This window comes from Lithobates pipiens, unplaced genomic scaffold, assembly GCF_037356315.1.
Source record: "Lithobates pipiens isolate NorthernLeopardFrog02 unplaced genomic scaffold, aLitPip1_a1.2 Scaffold_16, whole genome shotgun sequence".
Taxonomy (NCBI): Eukaryota; Metazoa; Chordata; class Amphibia; order Anura; family Ranidae; genus Lithobates; species Lithobates pipiens.
The window spans coordinates 639,332,868-639,356,307 of NW_027507748.1; the positions used below are offsets into that span (position 1 = coordinate 639,332,868).

General features: G+C 43.7%; 1 protein-coding gene across 2 annotated transcripts in view; it reads left to right on the plus strand.

The window, feature by feature from the left end:
- Positions 1-750: 750 nt before the first annotated feature.
- Positions 751-23,440, plus strand: part of LOC143984011 (uncharacterized) — a 75,052-nt gene continuing 52,362 nt past the window's right edge. Inside the window, exons 1-5 of one of the 2 annotated variants that reach the window (XM_077484268.1) lie at positions 751-977; positions 5,093-5,188; positions 12,434-12,555; positions 16,382-16,434; positions 21,126-21,178. In XM_077484268.1, the coding sequence (XP_077340394.1) occupies positions 864-977; positions 5,093-5,188; positions 12,434-12,555; positions 16,382-16,434; positions 21,126-21,178 (438 nt within the window). In that variant the 5' untranslated portion in view covers positions 751-863. The remainder of the gene's footprint in view (positions 978-5,092; positions 5,189-12,433; positions 12,556-16,381; positions 16,435-21,125; positions 21,179-23,440) is intronic. The other variant, XM_077484269.1, reaches the window with a different exon arrangement.

Genomic DNA, 23,440 nt, shown 5'->3' on the forward strand with positions numbered 1-23,440 from the left:
GAGTCTTACGGCTTCACTGCCCGTTTCCTACTGCGCGAGTCCCGCAGCTACTGCGCATGCGCGAGTCCCGCAGCGCTTTCTAAATGGGACGCGCTGTGTTCTGGAACACACAGTTCCCAGAACACAGCGCGACTCATTACCCAGAAGACGCCGCGACGAAGACAGAAGACAGAAGATCTCCGCGGAGGAGGAAGAGGAAGATTAGGAGAAAGTGCCTAGCAACAGGCATTTCTGGTAAGTAAAAAAAAAAAAATTTTTTCATTTTTTTTTTTTTATATTTTTTGGTCATTTTTAATATTTTTTTTGTTTTCAGGGTGGCCCTCCACTTTAAATCTGTCATTTTGTACCTTTTGGAAATGCCAGTAATAATTTATCTGTGCCAGTAAATGTCAATCTGGTAGCTTGGCAACACTGCCTAGTACATACCTGACAGGCAATCCGATTAAACCAGACTACCTCACATCTATTGTGTTTACATTAGTAAAAATAGCACAGGACACTGTGCTCTTCCATGTTTGTTTTTCTGGGTGGGGATGAGCTAAGTGGATGTGAAAGGACACGTTTGTTTACTTCTGCCTGCCCACTTTAATGCAGCTTCTGATCGGGTCTGCCTGCAAAAATGACCCCAGAAAACGGAGAGTTTCTGCTGCATCTGCCCGCACTGATCACACCTAGACAGGCACATTATTATACAAGCCTCCTCGCAGCCTGAGGGGACACAGAGGAGCCATTATCACATATTTTAAATCTGGAACGAAACTGAAAGCAAAGGGGCGGGAACTTCCGGTTGGCGCCAGAAGAAGCCGTGCTCGGTGCTGTGCGTGGTATTATTCTTGCTGTATTCTCGTTGCTGTGTTTTCATCATGGTAAAATCTCCATACAAGGTGTGTGCGTTCTGTGGGCAGACAGGTGGAGGAGAGCTGGGAGGTCTGCAGAACACCAGTGACAGGACTATCCTCGCTCACTATAATTGTCTGGTAAGTAACTTCTTCGTGCTCCTAATATCCACCATGTCTGCCATTGTTCCAGTCTCCGCACTGCCCTCACTGTCATGCATGTTCTAGATGCCAGTGTAGTCACATTGTGTAACACACACTGCTTCCTATTTCTATACACCAGTAATGTTTAGTAAATTCAGACTTAAAATAATGATTGTTTTGTATGTGGATCATTGCAATCCAGAAACGTGCCTTTTTGGAGGGAATTCAGTAAAGCTGCTGCATCGCTTTTCAGGAGTTAGTCACACATGCTGGGGCCGCAGCTCACAGCATGGGGGTAGGGATGAGCTCCGGCGCATTCACACACTCCATGTGCAGAGCCCGACAGGAAGTCGCCGCAGCGCTGCGCTAATCACAGGCAGTGAGACATTGCCCGATCTCTACAGCCGCGCATCGGGGAAATGTCTCGCTGCCTGTGATTAGCGCTGCGCTGACTTCCTGGCGGGCTCTGCGAGTGTGGTTTGCGAACACGTCTGACCTCATCCTTACATGGGGGTCTGGTGCGTCCCTGATCACCGATTCCAGGTGTGAGTCTGGTCTGAGTTTTTGCCTGATTCTGACCAGAAGACGCACAGGAGCCTTTTTAAATGCGGACCACTGCTGCCCCGGAGCTGTGTGAACTCCATTAACCACTTCACGACCAGCGCATGACGATGTACGTCGCCCCCCCCCCCCCTTTTTTTTTTTTTTTGAAGGGGGATATCTCGGTAACAGCAGCAGCTGCTGCCACAACTGAGCTATCCATCTCTTCAGGTGCTGGTTGTATTTACGATAATGGTGGTCTCGGCGGCGGAAGCACCGCAAGATCACAGTTATTGGCGGCGGGAGAGGTGCCACCCCCTCTCCCTCCACCGCTTACCAGAGCCGTCGGTAGCGGCGAAGACGATCGGGTCCTGCCTGGTGCTTGGTAAGGATACGAATGAGGGGAAGATGGCCCCCACCTGTCTCAATACCATAGCAGGGTGGAAGCAATGTCAAAACGTCACTTCTGCCCATACCTCTTAAAGGCATATTTATATATAAAAAAAAAAAGTCAATGTTATTTTTTTCAAATTGCTTTTTTATTTTTTTGCATTTAAAGAGGAGCTCCACCTTTTATTTATTTATTTATATATATATATATATATATATATATATATATATATATATATATATATATACGTCAGCAACTACAAATAATTCAGCTGCTGACTTTTAATAAATGGACACTTACCTGTCCAGGGTGCCAGCAATCTCTCGGCTGCCCCCGCCGCCATGGCTGGTCCCCGTTGTGTTCTGGGAAACACACAGTTCCCAGAACACAACGGGGGACAGAAAGTAATTTATCTGCGGATATTCTGCAGCTGTGCCTGGAAGTGGGTGCAGATACCTGTTATACAGGTATCTGCACCCCCCCCCCCCCCTGAAAGGTGCCAATTGTGGCACCAGAGGGGGGGGGGGGAAATCCGATGAGCGGAAGTTCCACTTTAGGGTGGAGCTCTGCTTTAAGTCCAAATATGAGATCTGAGGACTTTTTGACCCCAGATCTCATATTTAAGAGGACCGGTCATGCTTTTTTTTTTTTTTTTTTTTTTTTTTTTCCTATTACAAGAGATGATTACATTACAATAGGAATAAAAGTGACCACTTTTTTTTTTTTTTTTTACGCCCCGACGAGCTTGCGCGCAGAAGCGAACTCATACATGAGTAGTGCCAGCATATGAAAACGGTGGTCAAACCATACGTGTGAGAAATCACTGTGATCGTTAGTGTGAGAGCAATAATTCTAGCCCTAGACCACCTCTGTAACTCTAAACGTGCAACCTGTAGAATTTTTTTTTAAAATGTTGCCTATGGAGATTTTTGAGGGTAAAAGTTTGACGCCATTCCACGAGCAGGGGCAATTTTGAAGCGTGACATGTTGGGTATCAATTTACTTGGTGTAATATTTATCTTTCACAAGATTTAAAAAAAATTGGGCTAATTTTACTGTTTTTATTTTTTCCAAAAAAAAAGTGCGCTTGTAAGACTGCTGCACAAATATTATTCTCTATGGTAATTTTCTAGCCAAAAAATTGTTTTAAACATGTAAACGCCAAAATCTCAAAACAAGGCTGGTCTTTAAGTGTTTAAGAGCCAGTCACACTCTTCTGTGCGGAAACTTGCATCTATGTGGTCCCAGCCTTAACGCCTTGGTGCCGGTGTTGCATCAGATTCTGTGACCCATCAGATTTGGTAACAGAAGTGACGTTACCAAGAAAATGTGCTTGCATCGCATGTGCAATGTGTTCCAGCATGGCCGCTGTGTGTTCCAATAGGTTTCCTATAGACATGCACCACAATTTCGGCTGAAAATTGTGTTATCAGCATTCGGTTGACAGCAGAGCTGCAACTAACGATTAATTTGTCTGTCGACTAATCTATCGATTATTTTTTCAATTAGTCAACGACTATCCACTTATTTTTTTTATTTTTTAATGAATCTAGTGTTTTGTTTTTTTTTGATTAGCTAATTAATCCTTTGGATAACCTTGAGAGTATTGTCTGGCATGGAGGGATGGCTGCTTCCATCCGACCTCTTCCCTCCACTACACAGATCAGTACAGAGAGGGGAGAGAGAAACCGGCGCCATGTCATGACGCTGGTTTATTTACAAGTGATCGCTCCGTCGGAGCGATCACATTGTAAACGTCTGGGTGTAGAAAGATGGCCGCTGCTTCGGAGCTAGGCTCCTAAGGCTGAGACCGCTGAGTGTAGATACTACAGGCAGTCCCTTCTAGGTGCTTAGCCAAGAACCATAAATCGTGTCCATAGGAAAAAAGGAGCTCCAATGGTGAAGTATGTACTACCAATCAAACTTTATTCTAAAAAGGACATAGTCCTGGGTACTCGCATTTGATCATACAATTCATAGGCAAGAAATGGCATAAAACGAACGAGCTCCACGCTCGTACTCCAGACGTCACTTCCGGTATCCTCCTAATCCAATCCTACGCGTATCGTCACTGATCATGTGACTTCGTCTGTTAAGACCCCTGATATCCCACCAAAGCCCCCCAAAATAAAAAAAATGTAAAAAAAAATAAACCACTGACAGTTCACATGTAATTAGTGCTGCTTATTGGTGCCACTGTCGCATGACATAAAAAAAAAGAAAAGTATCGGTACTTGTACTCGGTCTTACAAAAAAGTGATATCTGCAACCCTAGAGATTTTTAAGGGTCAGTTTGTCACCATTCCACAAGCCTGCGCAATTTTGAAGCGTGACATGTTGGGTATCCATCTACTCGGCGTAACATTATCTTTCGCAATATAAAAAGAATTTGGGCTAACTACTGTTTTTTTTTTATTTATTTATTTAATTTTTTTATTGCATTGGTAAGACCGCTGCACAAATACGGTGTGACATAAAGTATTGCAACGACCACCATTTTATTCTCCAGGGTGTCTGGAAAAAAACAGTTTGGGGGTTCTTAGTAATTTTCTAGCAAAGAAAAATCTGATTTTAACTTGTAAACAACAAGTTTGAAAAATAGGCCTGGTGCTTAAAGTGGGGTACCCCCTAAAAAAAAAAAAAATCAAAAGTCAGCAGCTACAAATACTGCAGCTGCTGGCTTTTAATAATCGGACACTTACCTGCCCCAGGGTCCAGCGATGCGGGGGAACGAAGCCCCCCCTCGCTCTCCGCTCGCGGCGCCGTCATGCATACTGTGGGCACCCGGCTGTGGCTTCACAGCCGGGCACCCACTGCGCATGCGCGAGCGGCGCAGGGCGCCGTGATACGCCGTACAGTCACCTGGGACACATGACAGATCCCAGGTGAATGTGCGGCGCGAGGGGAAGTGATGTCACCAGCCCGGGCAATGAAGAAGGCAGATTACGAGGGACCCCCTAGCAACCGGTATTTAGAAATGAGTAAAAATTTTATTTTTTTTGCCAATTATTTTTTTTTGATTTTTTTTTTTACAAATTTTAAGTAGTTTTAATTTTTTGGTGGCAACACCACTTTAAGTTGTTAAAGCAAAACGATTCCAGTTCCAAATGTTTTAGCTTGCTTTGTTCATATTGTTAAAAAAAAAAAAAAAATGTCTTCAATGTGTTTGTATTCGTTTCAGATTTTCTCACCACTTGTGTTTACAACTGACTCAGAGGATGATCCGAAATTTGTTATTTCGTCTGTGCTAGCAGAGATTAAAAGAGGAAAATCACTGGTATGACCTTTTTATATCCATATATACGCATACACAAATGTAGTACACAGTATAACTAAAGGAAAAACCTTTTTGTTTTGTAATGGAGAAGCATTAGAACCCCCCCCAGTTTGTATTGCTGTCTGTGCCCCCAATAGGGAATTCAACCTCTCTATTTGTCCTGTTTACCATTATTATTGAAAGTAAAAGAAAATCCCAGATTTGCCCCAGAAAAGTAATAGAGGGGAAATCTTCTTCTAATCGGGACACTAGTTCTGGTGACCTGGGGGTCCCCAAGGAACTCCCTTATTTTACAGGGATTTCCTCTCGCTCCCTGTTTTGGATATACCAGGAGTAGGCAAACTTTTGAGTACAGTGTGCTGAAAAATGTTTTGAAAGAAATTGAGCATGCCGATTTTATAACAAAAAAATAGTCAACTTCACACTCAATCACGAAAAGGATTTTTTTTTTTTATAAAGTAAATGCTGTAAACTACTTTTAGTAGTGAGACATTAACATCCTGCACTCAAGCTTCAGATCAGCCCCGATTCATGCACCTTCACACCTCAGATCACTGTACCCCCATACTCTTATGTTTCACTGCTGAACTCCCCTGCTCTTCTGCCCAACCAATGTACCTCCTTTCTCCCCTGCCCCAACATTGAAGTCCCCCTGCTCTACTGGGCACCAACGCTGTGGGCCTTTGTGCAGGATCATAAGTTGGGCCCTCGCAGCTAAGAAAAAGTGCGTCACTCTGTGCCGCAGGAAAATTTGTGTTATTTTCATTGCACTGAATACTGCCTGTGGCTTAAAGGGACACAGAGTTCAGGAATAATTTCAACAAAGTTCCCAAAAGCTCAACAGTAATTCCACAAATTGTCACCTGATGGGTATTTCACTGATTGAGAGAACCACTTTCTGGTAGTGGCAACCAAGTCATCTTCCAGAGAGTGGGTGGGGCTAGCAGGACTGTGATTGGCTTTAGCAGTGGCCCATGACAGTCCCCCTCCTGGAAATATGGTAGCGCACCCCCCCCCCCGAGCAGAACTGCACCCAATCTCTTCCCCATCATAAAAGCTAACAATGGTAGCTACAGCAAATTTAGAGAACCAAACAATGTTTACCATCTTTTACAATGTGCAGTGCCTCTCCCTCAGTGCAAGTGCGATGTGGGCAACTCTGAAATTGGAATGCATTAGTGTCTCACTGACCCTTTCCTGTGCTGCTGAGGAGGGAGTCGAGGGCTGGCAAAAGAGGCTTCGTGTGCTGTGTGTTGCCTACCCCTGGGCTATGGGAAGGGTAATCTCCCAAATGGGACGCAGATAGCAAAAAATAAACGGGTTATGACCCTCCCTTGTCTATACAAAATGGGGGGGAGTTCTGCCTAAAGTTCTACTATAATGGTTAACAAAGTGCATGTAAAGTTGTGCTCATAAGTTTACATACCCTGGCAGAATTTGATTTCTTGGCCATTTTTCAGAGAATATGAAAGATGACACAAAAATTTTTTCACTCGTGGTTAGTGTATGGCTGAAGCCTTTTATTATCAACTGTGTTTATGCTTTTATAGCACTGATCGCAGTATAATTGTAAAAATGTTTCAAGCGTCTCCCGCAACATCGCAGTCCCAATAAAAAAAAAAAAAAAAAAAACGCTGATCACCGCTATTGCTAGTAAAAAAAAAATTAAAAAATGCCATACGTCTATCTATCCCTATTTTGTTTCGGCCTAAACTGAGGCTATTGTGTCTCTTCCACAAATAACTTCAGGTGAAATACAGGACTCTGAAAACGTGGTGTGGCTGTTACAAGATGCACAATAAGGAGGCACTTGAAGAAAGATGGGCTTCATGGTTGAGTCACCAAAAAGCCATTACTACGCAAATGTCGCAAAGTATCCAGCTTACAATATGCCAAACGGCACAGAGACAAGCCTCAAACCTTGTGGCACAAAGTAATTTGGAGTGATGAGATCAAAATTGAGCTTTTTGGCCACAACCATAAACTCTACATTTGGAGAGGAGTCAACAAGGCCTATGATGAATGGTACACCACTCCTACTTTGGGAAAGAAAAAAAAAGGGGGGGGGGAGGGGGGAATCACTGATGTTTTAGGGATGTGTTAGCTACAAAGGGGCACAGGAAATCTGGTCAAAATTGTTGGCAAGATGAATGCAGTATATTATCCAAAAATACTGGAGGAAACTGCACTCATCAGCCAGGATGCTGCACATGGGACGTACTTGGATGTTTCGACATGACAACGATCCAAAACATAAGCCCAAGTCGACCTGTTATTGGCTGCAGCAGAATAAAGTGAAGGTTCTGAAGTGGCCATCTGTCTCCTGACCTCAATATCATTGAGCGACTCTGGGGAGATCTCAAAACATGCAGTTCATGCAAAACTGGAGGCTTTTTTTTCTAAGAGGAATGGGCAGCTTTACCATCTGAGAAGATAGAGCCTCATTCACAAATACCACAAAAGTTTTCAAGCTGTCATTGAAGTTAAAGGAGGCAATACACGGTATTAAGAATTAGGTTATGTAAGCTTTTGATCAGGGCCATTTGGGTAGTTTCTGTTGTCATGATTTAACCACTTGAGACCCGCGCTATAGCCGAATGACGGTTACAGCGCGGATCTCCTTTGCCGGGACTACGTCTATTGATGTAGTCCCGTGCACGAGCGGCCTGCGCGCTCTGTGATCGGCGAGTCTATGAGACTCGCCTGATCACCGATCCGAGCAAGGGGTCGATCCCGACCCCTTATCATGTGATCAGCTGTCAGCCAATGACAGCTGATCATGTGATATAACGGAGCCGGTAATCTGCTATTATTCCTCCTCGCGTTGACAGCGCGAGGAGAAAAAAAAAGAGCCGATAACCGCGGCCGTGATCGGGACATCAGCCCCCATCACGGCCAGCCCTGCCAGTGCCCACCTGCCCCCTCATCACTAAGCATAATAAAAAAATAAGTGCCCACAGTCCCACCCGGCAGTGCCCACAGTCCCACCCGGCAGTGCCCACAATCTGCCTCAACAAAGGTGCTACACCCCAGTGCCACATATCCGTGCCCATCAGAGCCACCCATCGGTGCCGCCTTATCTGTGCCCATCGGTGCCGCCTTATCTGTGCCCATTGGTGCCGCCTTAACTGTGCCTATTAGTGCCCACCAGTGCAGCCTATCGGTGCCGCCTCATCAGCGCACTTCAATGAAGGAGAAAAATGACCTGTTTGCAAAATTTTATAACAAACTATTAAACACGATTTATTTATTTATTTTTTTTGCATTTTTTTTTGTTTAGCAAAAAATAAAACTCCCAGCTGTAATTAAATACCACCAAAAGAAAGTTCTATTTGTGGGGAAAAAAATGATAAAAATTTCATTTGGGTACAGTGTTGTATGCCCGCGCAATTGTCATTCAAAGTGCATCAGCGCTGAAAGCTGAAAATTGGTCTGGGACTGAGGGGGGTTTAAGTGCCCAGTAAGCAAGTGGTTAAAGAGTAAACACAGATGACTGATAATAAAAGGCCTCAGCCAAACACTAACCATGAGTGAAAAAAAGTTTATCATCATTCATATTCTCTGAAAAATGGCCAAGAAATTATAAATTCTGCCAGGGTATGTAAACTTATGAGCACAACTGTAACTTGAGATTGTTAGTTTAGCGGTGAGTTGGGTGTTTTTTTTTTTTTGTCTAGGGAAGGTTATCACACTAAAGCTGAACTCTAGGCAGGTCCATGCTTTACAAAATTCACTCAATCTCTGTCAGATTGGATGGAGAGCATCTGTGAACAGCAATGTTCAAGTCTTGCCACAGATTCTCGATTGGATTTAGGTCTGGACTTTCGTTGACTGGGCCATTCTAACACGTGAATATGCTTTGATCTAAACCAAAAAAAAAACCTCTGGCTGTATGTTTTAGGGTCATTGCCTTGCTGAAAGGTGAACCTCCGCCTCAGTCTCAATCTTTTGCAGACTCTCTCTACCAGGTTTTCCTCTTCTTATATTGCCCTGTATTTGCCACTATCCATCTTCCCATCAACTCTGACCAGCTTCCCTGTCCCTGCTGAAGAAAAGCATCTCCACAACATGAGCCTACATAGTTGCATGTAGGTGAGGTTGAAAAAAGACACAAGTCCATTAAGTCCAAACTTTGTGTTTTGATTATGTCAGTATTACATTGTATGTCGTTCAGGTGCTTATCTAATGGTTAAAAACTATCGAGACCATCGCCCGTGGAAGGGAATTCCACTCTTCCATTAAAGAACCCTCTACGTAGTTTAAGATTAAACCTCTTATCTTCTAATTTTAGTGAGTGGCCACATGTCTTGTTTAAACTCCCTATTGTCGGGTCACCAGTACGGCATTTGTAAATTGAAATCCTATCCCCTCTCAAGTGTCTCTTCTCCAGCGAAAATAAGTTCAGTGCTCGCAACCTTTCTTCAGAACTACTGTCTCCCAGATCCTTTATTAGCTTTGTTGCCCTTCTTTGTACTCGCTGCATTTATAGTACATCCTTTCTGAGGACTGGTGCCCAGAACTGGACAGCATACTACATGTGCGGCTGAACCAGAGTCTTGTAGAATGGGAGAATTATCGTTTTATCTCTGGAGTTAATCCATTTTTTATTTTTTTTTCCATATTTTCTTAGGCTCAGCAATGGCATCCAATCATCTACTAAGACCCCCAGGTCCTTTTCCATCCTAGATTGCTCCAGAAGTTCTCCCCCATAGCGTATAGATTGCCTTCATATTTTTGCCACCCAAATGCATTATTTTAAAATTTTCTACATTAAACCTCATTTGCCATGTAGTTGCCCACCCCATTAATTTGTTCAGATATCCTTCAAGGTTTCCACACCCTGCAGAGAAGTTATTGCCCTGCTTAGTATCGTCCGCAAATACAGAGATTGAACGGTTTACCTCATCCTCCAGGTTGTTTATGAACAAATTAAATAGGATTGGTCCCAGCACAGAACCCTGTGGGACCCCACTACCCACCCCCTGACCATTCCGAGTATTCCCCATTTATCCCCACCCTCTGGACTCACCCTTTGTAGGCAGTTTTCAATCCATGTAATCTCCCTATGGTTCATGCCAACGTAACTAATTTTGTACAGTAAACATTTATGGGGAACCAGATACGCCACGTCTATGGGCCTTCCTTTATCTAGATGGCAACTCGCCTCCTCAGAAGGTTAATTGGTTTGGTAAGAACGATTCTTCATGAATCCATGCTGATTACTGCGAATACCATTTTCATTTCTAAAATCTTGTGTATATAGTCCCTTATCATCCCCTTCAGGAGCTTTCATACTATTGATGTTAGGCTAACTGGTCTGTAATTCCCAGGGATATATTTTGGGCCCTTTTTAAATATTGGTGTGAAATTGGCTTTTCTCCAGTCTGCTGGTAGTACAATTCCAGTAAGTAGACTTGAGGTAAAAGTCTGGCAATTGACTGAATTCCCCAAGCACCCTCGGGTGCAAGCCATCCGGTCCCATTGATTTAATAATGTGGGCGGCACAGTGGTGTAGTGGTTAGCACTCTCACCTAGCAGTAAGAAGGGTTGCTGGTTCGAATCCCAACCACGACTCTACCTGCCTGGAGTTTGCATGTTCTCCCTGTGCCTGCGTGGGTTTCCGCCGGGTACTCCGGTTTCCTCCCACAAACCAAAGACATGCAGGTAGGTTAATTGGCTTCTGTCAAAAATTGGCCCTAGTATATGAATGGGGATCTTGGATTGTGGGCTCCTTGATGGTAGGGACCAATGTGAGTGTGCAATGTACAGGGATAGGAACATTTGTAGACAACTCAGGTTGAACTGGATGGACTGGTGTCTTTATTCAACCTTACTAACTATGAAACTATGAATAATGTTAAGTTTCCCATGTCTAATTCTAAGCCATGAGGCCAACAGCCATGCTGCCACCACCATATAGCACAGTGGGGATGGTGTGTTCAGGGCGATGTGTGTGTGCAGTGTTAGTTTTCCACCACACATAGCATTTTACTCTTAGGCCAGAAAGCTCATTTTTGGTCTCATCTGACCAGAGCACCTTCTTCTACATGTTTGCTGTGTCCCCACATGGCTTCTCGCAAACTACAAACGATACTACTTATGGTTTTCTTTCAACAATGGCTTTCTTCTTGCCACTCTTCCATAAAGGGCAGATTTGTGGAGTGCACAACTAATAGTTGCGCTGTGGACAGATTCTCCCACCTGAGCTGTGGATCTCTGCAGCTCCTCCAGAGTTACCATGGGCCTCTTGATTAATGCTCTTCTTGCCCGGCTTGTCAGTTTAGGTGGACAGCCATATTTATATGTACATATGGTAGGTTTGCGGTTGTGCCATACTCCTTTCCATTTTTATATGATGGATTGAACAGTGCTACAGGAGATGTTCAAAGTTTGGATTTTTTTTTTTTTTTTTTTTAATAACCTAACCCTGCTTTTAACTTCTCCACAATTTTATCACTGAGCTGTCTGGTGTGTTCCTTGGCCTTAATGATTCTGTTTGTTCACTAAGGTTCTCTAACAAACCTGAGGGCTTCACAGAACAGCTGTATTTTTAAGAAGATTAAAATTGCACACAAGTGGACTCTATTTGCTAATTAAGTGACTTCTGAAGGCAATTGGTTCCCTTCGATTTTAGTTAGAGGTATCAGAGTAAAGGGGGCTGAATACAAATGCATGCCACACTTTTCAGATATGGTATTTTATTTGTTAAAAAAAAAAAAAAAAAAATTGAAACCCATTAATCACTTTCCTTCCACTTCACAATTATGGGCCACTTTTGTGTTTTTTGGTCTATCATAAAATCCCAACAAAATGTTATGTTTTTGGTTGTAATGTGGAAACGTTCAAGGGGGTATGAATACTTTTTAAAGGCACTGTATATAACAGTACTTGTATATATTCTCTTACCTTCCATTATTCTGGACCCTCCTTGATTCCCCTCTGTATTTTATTAAATTTTTTTCCCACGAGTGGCCCAAATTATATTACAACTCTGTATTGGGAGGGCCCAAGCTGCCCAGACTCACTAAATACTCCAGTTCTAATATTGTACATGGTTCCCATTCCCTGCTGCAGTCTAGTTTTAGTAACAGAATATAGTATCTGTCCACCATGTTGCACCTGTTAGCACTGTGATGTTGCCAATTTTATTTCTTCCTCTGTGAGACTTCATGATGATTTTATCAAACTCATATCCCCTTTTTTTTATTTTTTTGAGATTTAATAGCAATTATTTTTTACCTGCAGAAATGTTCATACTGTAAACAACATGGAGCTACTATTGGTTGTGAAGTAAAAAGATGTCAGAAAACTTACCATTATGAATGTGTGGAAAAAGACAATGGCATTCGAGACAACGAACAGTATCAGTAAGTTACATTTTATATTGTGTATTCTTTACTGTTTGGAAACCTCACCTAGGCAGAGCTGTCCATATGTTATGGAAATGTTGCAGTTAAGGTAAGCTCATCACAAAGCTGACCAATTTGTCTTGATCGTTATGATATTAAAAAAATAAATAAATACATTGGCAGAGGTTGGCTTTAGTAAACGCTGTATTGAAATATTGGTAGATCCAAGGATAAAGGTAACTGAAATATGCAAATCTTGACTTCATCTGTTTAGTCTTATGCAGGCCATACATGGGTCAAATTCCAAACAAATTTGCTTTCTAAAATCAGAAATGTTGTCCGTTTTGTGAATTCTATGGTGCCACCATTGATTTCCAAATTCAACCAACCAAGCCTTCATTTTAGCTACAGAAAATCATTTTTGTGGCCGGGAATCTTCTTCTTTTCTTTCCAGGTCACAGCTCATATGCATTCCTTTCTCAATTCTATTTCTCGCACAAATCCTCCCACCATTAATTAGAAATTTGTTAGTTTTTCAAAAAATCTCCAACATGCCCGTTCACTCAAATTCGATGGCCACTCCCATGCCATGTAAGCAGAAAGACCAACCATAGTGTTTTCCGTAGAAAATATTTAATGTTTTATACATATAAATGCACACTTACAAAAACAAGGCTTCATACAGGCGTTCGTTAAAATCAGCAATGGCTGCGGGTGACGTCACGTGATCTCCGTCCGTGGACCAGCAATCTCTATCATCCTCATGCGACGGCCGATTCTTTCTCCGGGCCTTTGATGGCACGGGAGATGCCCCCTCCAATTGCCTATAAGAACGATCAAGCGGTGGAACTGTCGCTATGATCATTCTTATCGTGCACAGAATCGCCTGCTGTAAAGAATATCTGAATGATGCCTGTAGCTGCAGGCATCGTTCAGATATCCCCCGCGCAAGGTCAAGGATGTCATATGACAGGAAATCGCATGGATCCCTGAGGGATACCTCCCTTCCTGTCTGGGTGATAGAAGAACAGGAAGTGATGGGGAATCTCTCCACAGGGGATACAGACGGCAACAAAACCAGAAATAAAATGGCTGCAATTTAACTGTTGAATTTGTCGTCTAGCCGTGTTATAGTGGATTTAATAAATATTAATATCGCCATTTTTTGTTTTGTTTTTTTCTTTTTTGGTTGGTGAGATGTTCCTACCAGCCCTAAAATCTGTACACCATGGGATAAACCAAAGTTCAGGAATATTCCATTCATCCCATTGTTTTTCAAATCTATGTACACTACAAACTGTATGATTGATTATATCAGTTCTGATATTGCGATTTTACTAACCTGACCGCTTATTATGCTAAATAGGAAACCTTCATTTTATTTGCCAATATTAAAGATTCTTACCAGCAAGAATGATTCCTTACATTTAAAGAGCACCTGTCCTTTCAGATCCATCATGTTAGCGGGCATTCGCTCACCTACTGCCGCCACGTCCCTCACCTTGTGTCACTGCTGCATCGCCAGCTGTTCCAAAGTGAATGGGACTGTCGGTGAGTCAACAGCAGATCAGAGGAGGAGCCGCTGCCAGACAGCTGACAGTTGCTCTTTAAAAACTATGATTTAAAATCAAGCCTTTTTACTAGTGATTTAAATCAAATACACCATACAAGTCAACCTCTTTCTTTTATTTTTATTTTTTTGTCAAGGCACTCTTTTTAAAACTATGCACCCCATTCTATGTAAACTATTCTAATAGATTTACGCAGTGTAGCAACATTGACACGTAGGATATCCAACGTTGGAGGTGATTTATTCTTCCAAAGCAAGTACTCTTTTTGCACACTGGTACGGACTAGTATTCCAATGTTTCTCTTCTCCCTCAATTTCTCTCCGTCAGTCAGCTAATATCACCCCAGTGAGAGGGACGTCATTTGTTGTTAGGATACCAGTGTCTATAAGGTCACAATAGTGCATAATTTAAAACTTGTGGCTTTTTGTAACTAAAAGGCAGGCTTGGGCCTCTTTCACATGGGGCGGATCCATGATGATCCGCCCCATGGACATCCGCTTGCTCAGGGGGATCGCTCCATTGATCCCCCCCCCCCCCTAAGCAGGAAGCTGGCAGGTCCGTCCCTGCACAGTGTGCAGGGACGGGCCTGTCAGCGCCGCTCTCCCCTACGGGAGATCGGGTGGCGACGGACCGCAGAGTCTGTTGTCATCCGATCCGCAGACGGATGGAAAAGTACGTTTTTCCTCTGTCACACTTTTTCGGAGCGGGTCGGATGTCAGCTGACATCCGATGCTCCATAGAGTTCTATGGAGCATCTGTTCAGGTATTCCTAAAAAAAACGTACAGGGCGGACCTGAATGAATTGTTCGTGTGAAAGAGGCCTTAGAGCGGGATTCCACCCTAAAGTGGAACCTCCGCTGATCGGAACCCTCCCCCCTCCGGTGTCACAATTGACACCTTTCAGGGGGGAGGGGGGTGGAGATACCTGTCAAAGACAGGTATTTACACCCACTTCCGGGCATAGACTCCCGTGGGAGTCTACGCCATTTCCTGCCCTGCCGCGCTGTCTGCTGGGACACACACGGGTCCCAGTGACAGCGCGGAGATTTCCTATTGCGCGGCGCAACTCGCGCATGCGCAGTAGGGAACCGGGAAGTGAAGCCGATTCGCTTCACTTCCTGATTCCCTCACCTAGAATGGTGGCGGCAGCAGCCGAGGGCCGAGCGATTGATCGGCCTCGGCTGCCGGCATCGCTGGAACCCGGGACAGGTGAGTGTCCATTTATTAAAAGTCAGCAGCTGTAGTATTTATAGCTGCTGGCTTTTAATATTAATTTTTTTTTTTTTTTTTTTTGGTGGAATCCCTCTTTAGGCTTGTTTCATCTGCTGGCTTGTATATAATTTTTGATACATTTTTAGGCATTTTTCCAAGGCACCCTAGTTGGAAAGGTTGGCTTGGTGAATGTGGTGAAGTTTCACTTTACAAAGAATATGCAATCACATGCAAGGGAAAAAAAAGCTGTATTTTTGCTTGCACGTGATTGGATGATGGAAGTCAGCAGCGCTCCCCCATATTCACAAAGCATAGGGAAAATACCTTTTTGGTAAGTGCAATTGTTCTTGTAAAAGTGAACAGCCTAGTTGTCTTTAGTAAAGCAAAAATCTTTAGAAGTGTGGCAACCCATATCCTCATGTCCAAACATGTTTGCCTATACATTGGCCTGATAACCCAACTAAAATCTTTACACGTGAGGCAACAGTCAGTAGTTGGGGAATGCAGTTTTCACAGGCGGTCGGTCAGTGCCCGTAGGAATTTCCTTTATTGCCTATTGATGATAAAATGCTCTCAAATCTAATTTTAAGCTTTTACAGACATACAAATGGTTCAGTCATATGACTGGGCACCATTGTTAGCATAATGTATTCTTCCTTCTCCTAGGTTTATCCTGTTCTAAAAACTGAAAGTTGCCACGCTGAGCATTCAAAATTAAATATAATGGGGGGGGGGGGGGGGTCTGTTATTTGGTGAAACAATTCATGCTGTTCTCCATAGTGCCAAAATGATAATCCAATATCTGAAACTTGTGATATGTATCCAGTATGAGCGGATAAATACACCAATCGCCCAGGTGCACCTCCACCATAAATTGCCTCCTTACTAAATACCAAACAAACAAATTATAGGAGTCAAAAAGGCGCCGTTCACAAGCCCAAAAGGTCCAATCCTCCTGTTTGTGATAGTGAGTGTAATGTCCTTGCTGATATTCTATTCATTTGTCTTGTTCTAAGGTGGAATACACAAATGATCTATGTTTAATGCTCTTTCTTTTATAGTGTCTATTGTTCTAAACATACTCATGAAGCAAACAAGGACGATTCTCTACAAGGTATGTGTTTGTTTTTGTTTTTTTTTCAGTTTTGTATGGACATTCATAAGCTGTGAATTGGAAATACTACATTTTGTGGAATATGCTAACATTTATCGCCATCAAATCACACACGTATTGTTTTTATTTTATGGAAGCTACAAACTTATTTTCACGGTAGTTGTATTGCACTTTTCATAGAACAGACATTTTGTAATACATTTGTTGGGAAAATCGTATTTAGTTTTAAAGTGACACAAGTTAAATTTTTTTTTTTTTCTCTTTATGTTCACCGACCGACACAGCTCCTCTTAGCCATTGGGTTGTTATGCCCACCACTAGGAGAATACTAGGCATTACTTTTTATGTAACACTAAAAACTTTCCAGTTCCGCCCAGAGGGTGGTCCCTTGGGCAACAACCCTCCAGCCTGCCATGCAGTCATCAGTTTTTTTTTTTTTTGCGTAGTGAAGAAGGACCTAGGAACCCTGCGGGCCCATCAGTCCGCGTTTTTTTTATTTTTTTTCTCTCTGCAGAAGCTTGACTTTTTGCGCAAGATGATTGCTCCTGTGATCTGCTGAAGGTGCCGAGATTCGTGGCCAGGACAAGAGATCCGTGGGCAGACGTGTCAGATGAGCTGGTGGCTCCATGGGATCAGTTCCAGCTGATCTATGCCTTTCTTCCACTGGAACTGTTACTACGTGGAAGTCGAGGGGATCCCAGTGATTCTGGTCACCCCAGATTAGCCTCAGCGGCCTTGGTACGCAGACCTAGTGTGCCTGGTGGCAGATGCCCCGTGGCGACTGCTGTTTAACAGAGGACCTTCTGTCTCAAGGTCCGATTCTCAATCCTGCTTTACAATCGCTGGCTTTGACGGCATGGCTATTGAGAGCCAGGTGTTGAGGAACTTGGGTCTGTCGGACTCGGTGATCCCAACTATGTTTAGGGCATGGAAATCTTCTCGGAAGATTTATCATTGTATCTGGAAGGCTTACATCTCCATGTGTGAGTAGAAAGGATGGGACCCGCGCTCCTTTTCTACATCCAGGATCCTGCTGTTTCTTCAGCAAGGAGTAGACCAGAAATTGGCGTTAAGCACAATTAAGGGGCAAATATCAGCCCTGGCTGTCCTTTTTCAGTGACCCCTGGCGTCTCACTCATTTAGTGAGTACCTTTTTTTTTCAGGGGGTGCGACATGTAGTCCCTCCGGTGCTTCCAATGTTACCCCTGTGGGTTCTGAACCTGGTGTTATCGGCGCTTCAAAAACCACCATTTGAAAATATCAGGGAGATTCCCCTGTTGACTCTTTCCCAGAAAGTGGTCTTTCTAGTGGCTATCACATCGGCCAGAAGGGATTCGGAACTGGCGGCTTTGTCATGCAAGTCGCCTTATCTGGTTATCCACAAGGATAAGGTGGTGGTGCGCCCGCAACCGTTTTTCTGCAAAAAATAAATAAAGTCTTGACTTTTCATATCAATGAGGACATTGTATTGCCATCTCTGTGTCCTAAGCAGAAACTCCCTAAGGAAGTGGCCCTTCACGCCCTGGACGTGGTTCGGACTCTAAAGGTGTATTTGTCTGCCACTGCTCCCTATCGGAAGTCAGACTCGCTGTTTTTCGGTGGCTGGTACGAAGAAAGGCATGGCGGTCTCGTCTGCCACCATTTCCAGGTGGATCAGACAGATTGTAGTGCAAGCCTACTCCTTGAAGGGACATGTGCCCCCTTTCCGGTCCCGGCCCACTTGACAAGGGCAGTTGGAACGTCTTGGGCCTTCTGACACCAAGCGTCTGTCGCTCAGGTGTGTAAAGCGGCGATCTGGTCGTCTGTCCACACGTTTACCAAGTTCTACGAGGTAGACGTCAGTGCATCGGCTGATGCCTGTTTTGGCTACAAAGTTTTGCAGGTGGCCGTATAGTTGCAATTGAATATGCAATATATTTTATTTTTTACTCCTTTTTTTTTTTTTATTTTTTTTTTTTAATAAAACGCAGTATCATTAAGTTGATGCGCTGTTGCATTACATTCCGCAGTTTTGGTGCGGTTGTGGGTAGTCAGTCCTGTTGAGGGAACCCTGGTTTTTTGGTGGGTTTCTCCACGCACTGTTTTTTTTCATGGGTAAAGTTTCACTAGCTCCCACTTGCCATGGTGGATGAAGTTTTCTATGCTGTTGGGGACGTCCCAATGGCTAAGAGAGGAGCTGTGTCGGTCGGTGAATATAAGAGAAAAATAGGCTTTTTTTGTACTCGCCGTAAAATCCTTTTCTCTGTAATTCACCGACCAACATAGCACCTGCCCCTCCTTTTCTCTTTTATGTTGTACTGCTTGTTGACATACTGATGACTACATGGCAGGCTGGAGGGTTGTTGCCCAAGGGACCGCCCCCTGGGCATAAATGGAAAGTTCTGAGTGTTACATAACAAGTAATGCCTAGTATTCTCCTAGTGGTGGGCATAACAACCCAATGGCTAAGAGAGGAGCTGTGTCGGTCAGTGAATTACAGAGAAGGATTTAATGGCGAGTACAAAAAAAATCCTTCTTCTCTTCTTTTCTTTTTTTTTTTTTTTTTTTTTTTTTTTTTTTTCTCTTATTAACCCCTTCGTGCCTAAGGGTAAAACCAATTGAAATGCCTAAGCCCAATTTTGCAATTTTGACATGTTGGTAAAACCTGAATGGAAATCTTGGTACGGAAAATGATAGTTTAAAAAAATAAAAATAAAAAAAAACACCAGCAGCATAGCCCAGAAACAATAGTGAGCAGTTTGCATCCCCCCCCCCCCCCCCCCCCTTAAGTCTACCTTAACACCACACACTGATACTAATTTAAAAAAAAAAATTTTACTGACCTTTTTGACCGTGACCCAAACACCTAACCCTGGCACTGATCTAGCTCAAACTTTGATCTAGGTATTTTTTTTAAATTATGATTATTTAAAAAAAAAAAAAAAATTGCACTTTTTTTTTTCCTCTATCTCTGCAAGGACAGAGAGTGATACATTGCATATCTCTCGTCTGTTCAGAGACAGAAAACACGGGGGCGGACTTCAGTGACCAGCCAATTGGAGGCTATTACAGAGGTCAGGTGACCTAAAATTGTACATTCCAGGTCCTGATCATTAGAACAGGGCCTGGGGCTCTCGGTGAGACCCCGTTCTCTGTACTGGGAGCGCAGCACACTCAAAGCACAAAGGGAGATTCACAAATATGGAGCCCCATGGGAAAAAGCCCAGTCCAGTGGGGTCGCATATTTGTACGTTTGGCCCAAAAGGGTTAAAATACCAAACATGCCTATACTTGCCTGCTCTGTGCAATGGTTTTGCGCAGAGCGGCCCAATCCTCTTCTTCTGGGTTCCCCTGCTGGGACTCCAGGCTCCTCCTCTTCGGCAAGTGCTCCCATGGAAAGCCTTTTTCCATTGGGGCACCCATGCGAGTTTGCTCCCATGTCTTCGTCCATTGACGGAGTGGACAGCTTGGTACAACATTTGATTGACATTGACTCCCGCTGCTATCAGACAGTGACAAGAGTCGCTGCTCTTGGGAACATCGCTGGATTAAAAAAGTAATTGGGTGATTAGGGAGGGGGGAATAGGGGTGGGATTCTTCAGCAGAGAAGGTTTTTCACCTTCATGCATAGAATGCATAAAGTGAAAAACCTTAATGCTTTAGAACTGCTTAAAGGCTCCGTTCACATTTCAAAACGTATACGATTTCCAGTGCAACTTTGATTGGACTTCACACTCTTGACCCAAGTTGCATCAAAAGTCGCACCAAAGTAGCGAAGGCATCTTTTCAAAATTGCTGTGACTTTAAAGCAGAGTTTTGCCAAAAATAAATGTAAGTCAGCAGCTGCTGACTTTTAAAATAAGGACACTTACCTGTCCAGGGCACCCGAGACTGCATGTTGGTGATCCATATTATGTGGATTGTCAATGAACTGGTGACTGGAAAACACTGGACCAGTGTTGTCACTTTTGTATCAGTCATGTTTTCAAAGAGAAGCATGGTCATCCTCGACAAGTCACCCAATTTATCACACGGGTTACAACTTTACCAATTTGCCATTGACCCTGTTGGTCTGCCTTTTTGGGTTTGAGTGAAGGACTAGCGTATACGATGGCCCATAGCACCATGCTAAGTATCTTGTTTTTTACTATGCCCGTAAAGCAATTTATCTTGCGTTGGAAGAAACCTCAGGCTCCCTCTTTACAAGCCTGGAAGGGACTAGTGAATGCTGCACTCCCGTTCTATTTAAAAAAAAAAAAATACAGAAAAGTGCACTGTCCCTTTTTTGAATGTGTTTTCCTGCCCTCAGGATATGCGTTTTATCCACCACAAACAATAACTGCTAATTAACCAAAAATATAATATGATCCCCTATAAAACTTGTACAAAGAAATTCTAAAAATGCATACAGCTCATGTGCAACTCACAAAACACAAATAAACAAAGAATGCAATAATACACTAATAAATAAAATGTAGAAGATCCCAATGTGCACATGACATATTCATAAATAACCATTCAAATATTTTTAAAGTGAGTAGTTCAGGAAATCGGCTCATTAAAAGAGAAGTATGGGGTCAACTCTCAAAACCCTCCGCCCCCCCCCCCCCCCCCACCCTAAAGAGAGCTTTGGACTAACTTTTTTTTATTTATTTTTTTGGGAATATGTTAAAAGCTTTTGCACTTTAAACAGAAATGTTTTACTCTTTCAGAAACTAAAAGATCCAAAACATCACGTCGTCCAACCACATCAAAGGAAATGGCGGTAAAAATCATTGTTCACTGTTTTGCACTGTATCTTCTTTAAAGAACCTGTTTTAAAGCAAAACTAAGGTTTTTGGTTTCTCTGTTTTTAATAATGTAAACACTATAACATTGCAAGTTTAAAAATTGTGCAAGCACACTTGCAAAACTGAGAGGAGAGTTGATCAAAACTGGAGCAGGCAGAATCTGGAGCAGCCATGCATGGCAACCACGGCGCCACGGTAGTTCATTGCGAAGTACAAGCCAAAAGCTGAGCATTGTTAACATGTTGCATCCTAAAAACGGGGTGTAACATGTTCCCAAAGGCGAATTTTATCCTTTTAACTCTTCACTTGGTCTAATTCCACCTTGTTCACAATTTGAGTATGGGAGGCCTTGTGATGCAAAATGAAAGTTATCAAGAAAGAGTGGAGATGTGAGAGAGAGAATCCAGGGATTGTGACTGGTAGAGTGGATCGAACACAGGATCTAGGGTATAGCTGTTATTTTGAAGGCACTACATATTCCTCCATTAGCTAAAATGGTAAACCGGAACTTCTCTCTATCAGTGTTGACTATTTTGTAATCCTTATGCTGCTATCATTAGTAAATGGGTAGGAAAGTACACTATATCTACATGTGTTAAACTTTTTTTTTTTTTTCTCTTATATTCACCGACCGACACAGATCCTTTCTTAGCCTTGTGGTTGTTACGCCACCTTTAGGAGAATACTAGGCATTACATGTTATGTAAAACACAGAACTTTCCAGTTCCGCTCAAGGGGCGGTCCCTTAGGTAACAATCCTCCAGCCTGCCATGCAGTCATCAGTTTTATTTTGCCTAGTGAAGAAGGACCTAGGAACCCCTGACTGGCCCGTCGTCCGTCTTCTTTTTTTTTTTTTTTCTTTTTTTCTTTTCTGCAGAAGCTTGGCTTTTTTCCGCAAGATGATGGATTATGTGAACTGCGCTGGCAGGCTGTGTCCTGAGTCCCGTTTCTCATGTCCCCGGAAGGTGCCTGTGAGGCTGTACCTGTGTCCTTTGCAGCGCTGTTCACCGCCATTTGTTTCATCTGTCCTTCATGGTTTTTGAATTAGCGGCCATCTTAAGTGTGGACAAAGGAAAGCCTCCTGGGCTTCGGCAGCCATTTTCCCTGTGAAATGCCTTATACTGGGTGCCAGTGGCCATTTTCTAGCAGCCTGGACACATGATGGTGTGTTTTTTTTTTTTTTTTTTTTTTTTTTTAGCGTCAGCATGTGCCCCTGTGCTCTGGTGACCATTTTCCCTGTGTTTTATGTCCTTATACTGGATGCCGGGTGGCCATTTTCTTTGAGCCTTAGCACATTGCAGAGCTGTTTTAGCGCCATTAGCAGCAGCTTCCACCGACACAGCTGATTCCTCTGCACCTGGGAGCCAACAGACCACAGGCACTACCTGCTGGATAGCGCAGAACCTTTCAGGGTGGTGAGTCCTGCATGAAAGAGCCCCTCAGCCAGCAGCTGTAAGAAGGGTGGGACTGTCACTGTCCTAAGTCCCCTTCAGGTGGCAGACAGGGTAGGGTCAGCATGGCTTCAGAAACTGTTTTTTCTTCCCCCGAAATCCAGGCAATTGCAACCGGTTCGCCTGCAGAATGCGCAGTGCCTTTGGACACCTTGTCGGCGGTCCTCAATTAGTTCGTTGCCAAGATGGAGGCGGTGCGTGGGCGCAAAGGTGCTAAAAAGCGCCCCCCCCCCCCCCTCCAGGGAGAGCTCTGACGCAGACTCGTGCCCTGCTGAGGCTGGCGACCAATGCTCTGTCGTTTCAGATGACGCTGACCAGGACCGCTCGGATAGTGAGGATGAGTCCCCGTCCGGGTCCATGTGCGAGTGTTTGGAGTACCTAGGCTTGCTGCTGGGCTCCTAGGAAGCGAGACCTTTTCTCCCTTCAGACAAGACTCTCAGAGCCGTGGTAAAACTGTTGATGAACTGCAAGTCAGATCCAGGTGAGCGAGTTAGTCAGAGATTCACTGATCTGGTGGCTGAGGTCCCCAGTGCTTCAGTCCGGGAAGTTGTTCCTACCTCTGAAATGGACAGTGATCACAACGGATGCCAGCCTATCCGGCTGGGGTGGAGTGATGGGGGTTCAGTCGGCTCAAGACCTCTGGTCGACGGAGGAATCCAAGTTGCCGATCAATCTGCTCGAGTTGTGTGATCAGGCTATGCTTCTCCACATGGTTGATGAGATTGCAGGGGCATCCTATCAGTATCCAGGCAGACAACGCCACTGCGGTGGCATATGTCAATCATG